This window comes from Dendrobates tinctorius, unplaced genomic scaffold, assembly GCF_039654945.1.
Source record: "Dendrobates tinctorius isolate UK_male_01 unplaced genomic scaffold, ASM3965494v1 ptg000322l, whole genome shotgun sequence".
Classification (NCBI taxonomy): domain Eukaryota; kingdom Metazoa; phylum Chordata; class Amphibia; order Anura; family Dendrobatidae; genus Dendrobates; species Dendrobates tinctorius.
Genome location: NW_027361989.1, coordinates 2,367,921 through 2,378,348, shown reverse-complemented (window position 1 = coordinate 2,378,348; position 10,428 = coordinate 2,367,921). Strand labels below are relative to the sequence as shown.

General features: G+C 43.8%; 1 protein-coding gene across 1 annotated transcript; it reads left to right on the top strand.

Moving 5' to 3' along the window:
• Positions 1-488: 488 nt before the first annotated feature.
• Positions 489-7,171, top strand: LOC141074065 (uncharacterized). The gene is made up of 6 exons (XM_073561581.1): positions 489-716; positions 846-1,025; positions 1,108-1,231; positions 1,315-1,412; positions 1,611-1,701; positions 5,522-7,171. Exons 1-6 carry the CDS (start codon positions 639-641, stop codon positions 6,622-6,624), a joined length of 1,674 nt encoding a protein of 557 aa, XP_073417682.1. The 5' UTR covers positions 489-638; the 3' UTR covers positions 6,625-7,171.
• Positions 7,172-10,428: the final 3,257 nt, after the last annotated feature.

The window sequence follows — 10,428 nt, the reverse complement described above, 5'->3', positions numbered from 1 at the left end:
TCATTATTCCTCAGCCGGTGGAAAGAGGCCGGGAAACAAGTGTGGAACGATTTCAATATTGTCGATCACGCTTGTTTAGCGGCCTGAACTCAGCGCATGTAACTACAACCGAAATGCTCCTGTGTGATGTGCAATATGTCAGCATTTGGGCCCCATATTAAACTTTGCCTAAAACCGACCCTGTGTGTGAGGTCTATTTCCCTCCAGAGAAATCACACGTTACATTCCACACATAACACTGTGTAGAGAAGGCGGCGCGGGGTAATTGTGCCAGTAGTGAGGGGCGAATAATGGCGGGAATGTCACTGACTGAGGAGAAGGCTCCATGGAGGTCTGCACTCCGGAGATCATGTGACCCCTGACTCCTCCCCTCCTGTGACCTCATCACAGGTCCTGTGCACAGAGCAGCCATATATGTGGAGTGCGGCTCTGCGGGTGGAGGTATGTGGAGATTCCCCCCATTACTGAGCACATTAATATTAGAAATACTATATATTGCACAGGGGATATCGCAGCCGATTCCCACAAGAAGAAGCCTGGAAACATTGTCTCATCTTCTCATTCAGGTCTCTACAATATCGGATCCTCTCAGTGAAGATCTTCTACAGAAGAGAATTTTCCTGATTTACCCATCAAGGATGGATATGGACAGAGACAAGATGGCGGAGAGGATGTTACACCTCACCCTAGAGATCCTCTTCCATCTCACTGGAGAGGTGAGAGATTCTGATGACGTCACATTACATCATTCTTATCTATGGGAATAACAGATGGACAGAACTGGAGAGGTGAGGACTCTGGAAATGTCTGTAGTGAGGTTTATTAATGTGTCTCTCCATAACCAGGATTACACAGTGGTGAAGAAGACCTGTAGTGATCGCTGTCAGGACCCTGTGTCTGAGGGATGGGGAAGACCCCTGAGCCCAATCACAGGGTCTCCACCTCACCCCCTGATCCATGAGGACATCAATGACCAGAAGATCCTAGACCTCATCTACAAGATGATGGAGCTGCTGACTGGAGAGGTGACACTGCTGGGAATGCTGGGACATTATACAGTAACACTATGAAGGGATCGGGGGATGACAGTATCATTGTATGTGTCAGGTTCCTATAAGGTGTCAGGATGTCGCTGTCTATTTCTCCATGGAGGAGTGGGAGTATTTAGAAGGACACAGAGATCTGTACAAGAACGTCATAATGGAGGTTCCCCAGCCCCTCACATCACCAGGTAATAGACAGGACTAAATACACACGGCCTATAATTATCTGTATGTAGAGAATGAATTCAGTCCCTGTATGTGTTTCCTCCAGATCTATCCAGTAAGAGGACAACACCAGAGAGATGTCCCCGTCCTCTTCTTCCACAGGACTGTAACCAAGAAGATCCCAGTGTTCCTCAGGATCATCAGGTAGGAGGAGAGAAGGTGTCAGGAGATCTCTCCTATGATGTGTAGACGGCTGTGAAGGTCTTGTGCTCAGTCTTGTTTTATCCACCAGTATTATATGTTTTATACTTGTGTAATGAGAACGGTGGAGATGGCAGGATTAGAGCTGATCATAGATGGGACTTCTCCATCTGCCTGTGACTTTTACAATATTTGTTTCAGGGTGAAGATCTGACCCATATTAATACTACAGAGACATATGTGAGAGATGATGAGTGGTGTAAAGAGGAGATTCCCACATATGACTGCCCAGGTGAGTAGTAACCACTGAATGCAGAGAAGTCGCAGATTCCTCTTAGTCACCGGCAGTGGCTGCTTTATCGGTGGTGTAGTCTGGACATATCACAATCGTGTGATCACCATTTTGCCTCTAGACCACAGCATTCTCCTCCACCCAAAACTGTTCTAATGACTTACTGTTAGGAGTGGCAGAAGGCACTAAAAAAAAAAAAATTAAAGTGCCTTCGCCACTCAGGGTCCACCATGCGGTGGATGACAGAACCGCTGCTGAGAGAGGCGGAGCACTAAAGCGGTAATATGCACAGGGTTCTAACTCACCCAGGTGCAAAAAGGCAAGCTCTGTTAAATGACACAGAGCTGCAGGGAAAAATAATACCAAAAGTATCGCTGAGCCTGTTAACAGCACATGATCTCAGCGGCACACGTGCGGTAGCCAGAAACCGGAGTAGTTAAATACAGTCACTACAACCGAGCGGACTTACCATGTACACGTGTGCTTGGCGTTGCAACTGCGCACGCCTGGACAGGCTGCAACCGCAAATATCGCAAGCGCGATGCAGGACGCTAAGCTGCTGGAAAGATGGAGCTTGTGCGCTGGCACTAGCGCAGGTGCTGACAGAACACCACTCACTCACACAGACGTAATAACCGAGGGAAGGGGTTTCTTAATTAGTCAGTCACCAATCCAAGCATCCGTCACCAAACACACAGCTGCAGTATAAAAATACTAGCGCATGGCATAACGGCCATGCGCACTTTTTATAGCGTACGGGACCTGCCGGAAATCTCCAGAGCTCTGAGCTAAGCCAATGAAATCAGGAGCAGGACCTGAGCACCTGACTCCTGAACTCCAATGGGAGCTCGTCCCATGGGCATGCTCAGAAGCTGGGAAAAAGGACTTAGGCTCTGGAGACAAATGTGTGAATCTGGATTCCCGCATAGGCATTATTGAACCCAGATTCCTAACACTTACAACCTGGAGGATCCACCTACCCCCTGGTATTAGGAGACGCTGACCGTTACCTGCCCAGATCTGTAACTATAAAGCCAAATGACAGCGTACGTAGAATGTGCTGACAAGATAGAAAATCACTTGAAGAAAAATCTTATGCTGGGCCTGTAAGAGAAAGCGGAGGGTAATGATGCTGTTGGCTTCCTAGATCCCTGAGATCTTATCGGATGAATCTTCTCTCCCTTCTGTGCCGCTGAATGTCTCATGGTCCCTCCAAGACCAGGTCCAGTCTTTCTGGCCAAACTTCCCTTTTATGATTGACAACATTAATTGTACAGTGAGGCCAAGTGTGAATTTCTGTACAATAACAACAGATCTTCCCCTAGCCTGAGTTTTCAATTTCTTTTTTCTGTTTAAAACCAAATAACTTGAAGCAGGATTTTGATAAACTACATAAAACACATTCCACCTGTGCCATGATATATCTCTACTCTCTGTGTGGTTTATGGCTGTAATATACACGTATAGGGGTAGTCTACTGTGATGCGGTGTTGTGACACGTGGTGCCCGGCACACAATCAGCACTGGCGTCACTGTCTCCACCTTCGGACAAACTGAACATGAAGAGGAAGACAGAGCTGCAGCTCATCCCGGACTTCCTCTTCATGTTCAGTTTGTCCAAAGATGGAGACAGTGACGCCAGCGCTGAATGGGTGCCGGGCATCACTTGGCATTCCACCACATCGCAGTCCCAATGTAGTGAGTGCCAACACCGCTGGAAGGGAGTCAGATTGGCAGGTGAATATAAGCTTTATTATTTTATCAGGGACGAACATTTAGTTTAAGAAGTGCTTGTCCTAGTTCTGGACAACCTCTTTAAGAAATAATAAAAGAAGAAGCGATGCAGCTGAGTGCTCTGGTGATTTATTGAATGCTGTTCAAACAACAGAACGTTGTTTACGCGTTTCTGGCTAGACGCCCTTAATCATAATGGTTATGATTAAGGGCATCTAGCCAGAAACGCGTAAACAACGTTCTGTTGTTTGAACAGCATTCAATAAATCACCAGAGCACTCAGCTGCATCGCTTCTTCTTTTATTATTGCTGTGCGGCCAGGGCAGGGCCGGATCCGAGTCTGAGGTGCGGTGAGGTCAGACGTGGGTGAGCTGGACTTTTATACAAATCTCTTTAAGAAATACTATAGATATGCGGTAAATACACTAAATGACACTGATATATGCATTACTAAACGTCTATGTGTATGGCTGGGCAGAGTAGTCAGGGGCTCCCATACACTTAAGGCGATGATCAAATCGATAATGAAGCCATACTGTGTCATGGATATATACTGTGTAGGATGATGCCGAGTTAGCAGCGTTCAGGCCGGCTGCGCTGATCCTGCCACCTGCTTGAAAAGGAAAGAGCTGCCGCCCTATGTCTGCGTGATGTCACTACACTGCCGGCTCTCTTCTATTGCAAAACCAAGTGATATTATCCAATGCGTTTCTGAGGCTTCAGTGTCCTTCGTCAGGGATCCCTTCTTTTTTGCAACAGAAGAGAGCCGGCAGTGTAGTGACATCACGCAGACATAGGGCGGCAGCTTTGTCCTTTTCAAGCAGGTGGCAGGATCAGCGCAGCCGGCTGCAACACTGCTGACTCTGCATCATCCAACATAGTACAGATCCAGGACAGAGTACGGCTTCACAATCAATTTGATCACCTCCTTAAGTGTACGTGTGCCCCAGCCTGCTCTACCCAGCTATACATGGAGACGTTCAGTAATTCATAGATCAGGGTCATCTGTGTATGTAGCGCATATCTACTGTATATATTTACTGCATTTCTACACGTTAAGCAAGAGGGCAAGCAGGTGCTGAAGCAGGGAGCAGATAACTTCACCTGGACAGCACCCACACATATATACTGCCAGACTGGACAGTACTACTGGTCCCAGGCACCCTAATCTTAGTGGCTGAACAGTGCCTGTGCCGCCTACAGCTTCTGTTTCTAATGTCGCCTCCATCACCGGTGCAGCCTGCAGAGTGAATAAGATGGCACTTGGTGACAGAAGCAGACGTCACAGGAGCAGATCCCAGAGAAAATGGGACATACCGTTTGCGGAAGTCTCAATATGACAAAATGTCAGAAATCCAGAACAGTAGAAATCCTCATAAAGGGACTACATTTTGGAAATTATAACCCTCGGTCAATTAATCTATAAGAGTAGTGACTATTTTGACTCCACAGGCACTTTGTGGAAATTAGCACACAGGGGATGTTGGAGAGTGAAGATTACAAATATGCCATATTATTGCCCAGCACATAATGCCCGGATTGTGCTCCACTAGACACGCACATAGGAAACTAAGTGGGTCCTTCTCATTACAGTGATGCCAAATACAGGGATGGTAAATGTGGTTTAGGTACACTGCAAAGCTCAGAAGCCAGGGGGAGAGTTGACTTGGAAAGAGTGCGTTTTGCTGGATTTGTTTATGGAAGCCATGTTGCTTTTCAAGAGTCTTTGAGCCATTAATAATGTGGACATCTGTTTTTTCTCTGACAGATGATGGACCTGAATGGGAACTTGTTTTTTGTGAGATGAGTAGGAGTTGTTATTGGTGGTATTTTCGCCTACATATCATTGATGGGTTGCTTTTTATTTATTATATTTGGGAGGCAGAATGAACAAACAGTTGAACACCACACGCTACTGGTTCATCCTCTAACTTTATCTATTAGACTGTGAACTGTCATTGACTTAGACAGTCATTCAATATTTTTACATAACTTGCCATTTTCACTGGCGGTTTAAGCAGCCATTTTCAAAAATACAAAATTCAAGGATATTTTATTTAAAATAATTATCTTTTTTTCTTTGCAGGTGACTCTACCAGGAGATCAGGACAGCTGATATCTTCAATTTTTAAATCAGATGATCTCGAAATCCCACAGGATACAACTGAAGTGACTGCCATTGCTCCAGATATACCAGCATCCCTTTACAGTAAAGATCTGTCATCTGATCCTGTGAAACAGGTCCCATCTTCTGATTCATTACTGACTACTAAGGAAAATGAAAGTAAGAAAATAAGCATCAAAAAAGAAACTGCTCCTAAAGAAGATAAGTCATTTTCACATTCAGAATATAGAAATAGTTTTTCCCTCAAAAAGTCGTTTCTTAATCAACAAAAAAATCACACAACGGAGAAGAGATTTTCATGTTCCAAGTGTGGGAAATGCTTTAACTGGAATTCAAACCTTATTAGGCATGAGAGAACTCACACGGGGGAGAAGCCATTTTCATGTTCAGAATGTGAGAAGTGTTTTAACCAGAAATCACATTTGGTTCAGCACCAGAGAACGCACCCAGGGAAGAAGCCTTTTTCCTGTTCAGAATGTGGGAAATGTTTTAACCAAAAATGTAATCTTGTTAGACACCAGAGAACTCACACAGGGGAGAAGCCTTTTTGCTGTTCAGAATGTGGGAAGTATTTTAACGAGAGATCAACTTTGGTTAAGCACCAGAGAATTCACACAGGGGAGAATCCTTTTTTCTGTTCAGAATGTGGGAAATGTTTTATCCAGAAATCAGATTTTGTTAAACACCAGAGAACTCACACAGGGGAGAAGCCTTTTTCCTGTTCAGAATGTGGGAAATGTTTTAACCAGAAATCAGCTTTGGTTAAGCACCAGCGAACCCACACAGGGGAGAAGCCTTTTTCCTGTTCAGAATGTGGGAAGTGTTTTAACCAGAAATCAGATTTGGCTAAGCACCAGCGAACCCACACAGGGGAGAAGCCTTTTTTCTGTTCAGAATGTGGGAAGTGTTTTTACCAGAAATCAGATTTGGTTAATCACCATAGAACTCACACAGGGGAGAAGCCTTTTTCCTGTTCAGAATGTGGGAAATGGTTTACACATAAATCAAATGTTGTTAGGCACCAGAAAACTCACACAAGGGAGAAGCCTTTTTCCTGTTTATAATAATAATAATAATAATAATAATAAAAAACGTTATTTTTATAGCGCCAACATATTCCACAGTGTTGACAGTTTAACAGTTTCAAACACAACAGTCGTAACAACGTTAACAATAATTCAATGAAGCAAAATATAATGACCCTGCTAATGAGAGCTTACAATCTACATGGTGGGCCATTTATATGGATACACCTAAATAAAATGGGAATGGTTGGTGACCAGATCGGCATCATGAATATGCAGAATGGGCAAAACAAAAATTGGAACAGGACCCTCAGTTTACACAGAACATTATGTTTAGTGATGAGGCAAACTTTTTTGGGTGGCCCATTTATATGGATACACCTAAATAAAACGGGAATGGTGACAGATTTCTTGTGTGGGTTTTTTTGCATTGAAATCTGCTGCAATGACCCGGTACTGCGTTCAACAGACATCAACATAATTTTTATCCGCTCCTCACATGTTAACCTCTGTGACACGTCAATGGCTGTAAACAAAGAGAAACTTGTAAATAACTCTTGAAAGAATAAAGTTATGTTAAAACCAAGCACACCATTGTTTTTTTGTGAAAATCTCAATACTTTTGTGTCACATGACCCTCTTTCCATTGAAAAAAATAAAGATAGATCCAAAATGGCCGACTTCAAAATGGCCGACTTCAAAATGGCCACCATGGTCACCACCCATCTTGAAAAGATTTTTTCCCCTCCCATATACTAATGTGCCACAAACAAGAAGCTGATATCACCAACCATTCCCATTTTATTAAGGTGTATCCATATAAATAGCACACCCTGTACAATGAGGTGGGGGAGATACAAAGTACAGGTGTGTATTTACAATGATAGTCCAGCCATCTTGAGGAAGGGATGGATGGAGATAGTGAATGGGCTACACATGCACACTTACACATAAAATGACTTTGATTAGGGAATGTGATAGGCTGCTCTGAACAAATGTGTTTTGAGAGAGCGCCTAAAACTGGGCAAGTTGTGGCTGGTCCAAATTTCTTGTGGTAGAGCATTCCAGAGGATAGGAGCACAACACGGGAGAAGTCTTTGAGTTGGGAGTGGCAGGTATGGATTAGTGAAGAGGTTAGTCAAAAGTCGTTTCCAGAGCGCAGCGATCGGCTAGGCCGATAGACAGAAATGAGGGAGGAGATGTAGGGGGGTGCCGCACTGTGGAGAGCTTTGAGGGTGAGAACAAGTACTTTGAATTGGATCCTATAATGAATGGAAAGCCAGTGTAACAGCTGGCAAAGAGTGGATGCGTCCGAGTACCTATTAGCCAGATGGACAACCCTGGCTGCTGCAATAAGGATGGACTGGAGAGGGGATAGTCGAGTGAGGGGGAGGCCAATTAATAGAGCATTACATTTAAACATGCAAAAAGAAGGAGTCTATATCCTCATATAAAATCACATGATTATTTTATTGCTAAATAGCTCACAAATATAAGAATCGACAAAATAATGCAATAGTAGTATGGCTGAGTGTCAGAAAGAGACATGGGGGCAACAAAAGTGCTGAGCTAATGACAGCGGGAGGGAATAGTATGTGTATTGCCAGTGCAAATAGATTCAAGAGGCCCCAAGAATGCAAATTAGCAGAGGTATAATAATCCCCTAGTGAGGTGTGAACATAACAATAGTCCCTCGCTAATCGCTCATCAGGTCATAACCCCATGTTTTCATTCCTTACTCATGGCTGCCAAGAGAACCACATGCTGCGCCCCAACATGCGTTATGCATGGGCTTCTTCCGGGGGCTCCTCCTTATATAAAGCGCACCCAGGTGCCGGGTAAGCCGCAATTAGTGGCGTGTGTTCCCGGAGCGTGAACCGGAAGTAGCGCCACATCCGGCGCCAGGATGACTATGCATGTCACAGGGAAAGCCCTGATGATGTCAGTGACACGCACAGATCATCCAGTGGCGCCGGTGGGATGCATCCATCCAGTACCGTCCGAGGACATGCACACAAGCGGTCAACGTGATGACACAACTCTCACCAGGGGAATTATACCTACTACTATAAATCGCGATCTCATAAATAGGTCCAATGCATTTATCTTACTTTCCTTTTTTCTATCATACACAAAAGGAACAACCCACAAAACTCTGCCTAAAGAGAATATTTGGCCCATTTGTAAAAAACCTTTAACATGCTAAAAGTGTTTACCAATACCATATATCATATAAAGTGCTAACAGTGACAAGTGCTAAATACACATAAACAGGGTAAGTGGTCCAGGTTACCCATCCTAAACAACATCAAAAAAGTATAAGGCCGGCGTCTCACTAGAGAGAAATACGGAGGAGTGAGAGGCGTTAAAACAACGCATTGCACTCGGACCAATGTTTCTCTATGGGGCAGCTCCCATCAGCAGTACATTTTTTGGCCGTATTTTACGGGCTGAGAAAATAGTAGCATGCTGTGATTGTCAGCATATTATGGGCAAAATACGCCAATGCAAGGCTTTGGGGGCGAGAAAAATACAGATTACCCACGGACCAGATGTGTGACTTACGAGAAATACGCACCCGGTGTCCTTTACCAAAAGCCGGCAATTCATTTTGTGATACAGTAAAATCACACTGACATGTATATTAAAGAAACGAAAGAATAGATATAGACGCATAGAGAATATATATATATATATATATAACACATAGAATATATATATAATATACACACACATGTCATTGAGACACATATATTTATATATATTAGCGGCGATAGAGTTCTACATAGCAGAATCGCTGCTAATTCAATTTCAGGCTTCTGTGAAATCATTCTAAAACCCGACATGAAATGACACATGGTTTACATACAGTAAACCATTTCATTTCATTTATTTTTTTATATGTGTTTGGCTAATAATTAGATGAGGGTTTGTGTGTAAAATTTGGGACATGTAGGTGTTAAATAAAGGGGTTAATTCGTTGAAAAAAATTGCGTAGGCTCCCGTGGTAAATTCGCAACCAGAGAGGGAAAGCCAGTGAGTGAGGGCAGATATTAATAGCCTTGAGAGGGACCATTGTTTTTGGCCCCTGCCGGCTACAAAAATCTGCCCCCTGACACCTCAGAAAAGGCACATCTATAAGATGTGCCTTTTTTGGCACTTAGCCTCTCTATTCCCATTGCACTGTAGCTGTGGCTAATGGGTTAATAAGAATGGGTTAATGTCACCTTGCTATTGGAAGGTGACATTAAGCTGATTAATAATGGAGCAGTGTTAATTAGACACCTATCCATTGTTAACCCTAGACTAGTAAAGGGTTAAGAAAACACAGTCATTAATTAAAAATTCTTTTAATGAAATAAAGACATCAAGTTTTTGACCATATTAATTCCTCTGCTAATCCATAAATAAACCATGGACCTGTAACAAAAATAAAACAAAAAAGCAACAATATCCTTACCTCTCCGCTGGTCAGTCAGGTCCCCTGCTGCAATCCATCAGAAGGGGTTAACTGGTTTACAACGGGACCGGTGCTAATGCGACCAGCCCTCTGTAAACCACTGCCAGAATGAATTAGTTCATCTCTGCGCAGCCTCCCTGGCTGACCGGAGAAGAACTAATGAGTGTGGGAAAGTTTCTGCTTATTTTCCCACGCTCATCAGTTCACTTCAGGTCAGCCCGGGGACTCCGTGCAGCCTCACATGACGTCCCTGCTTGATCTAGATGCTTAGCTGCTGGGATGCTTTGCTGAGGGGATGTGCACCCCTTAGAATGCTTCTAGATTTATAGGCCACACTACAGGGTCAGGAGAGAGCGATTGTGGGACCTGATTTGGGATAATTT

What these genes read in the sequence shown, in the direction of transcription:
- LOC141074065 (XM_073561581.1), top strand. Translation starts at nt 639, where the DNA reads ATGGATATGGACAGAGACAAGATGGCGGAGAGGATGTTACACCTCACC. An exon ending in TGGAGCTGCTGACTGGAGAG is followed by an intron (nt 1,026 to 1,107) that starts GTGACACTGCTG and finishes TGTATGTGTCAG; the next exon opens with GTTCCTATAAGGTGTCAGGA. An exon ending in TCCCACATATGACTGCCCAG is followed by an intron (nt 1,702 to 5,521) that starts GTGAGTAGTAAC and finishes TTTTCTTTGCAG; the next exon opens with GTGACTCTACCAGGAGATCA.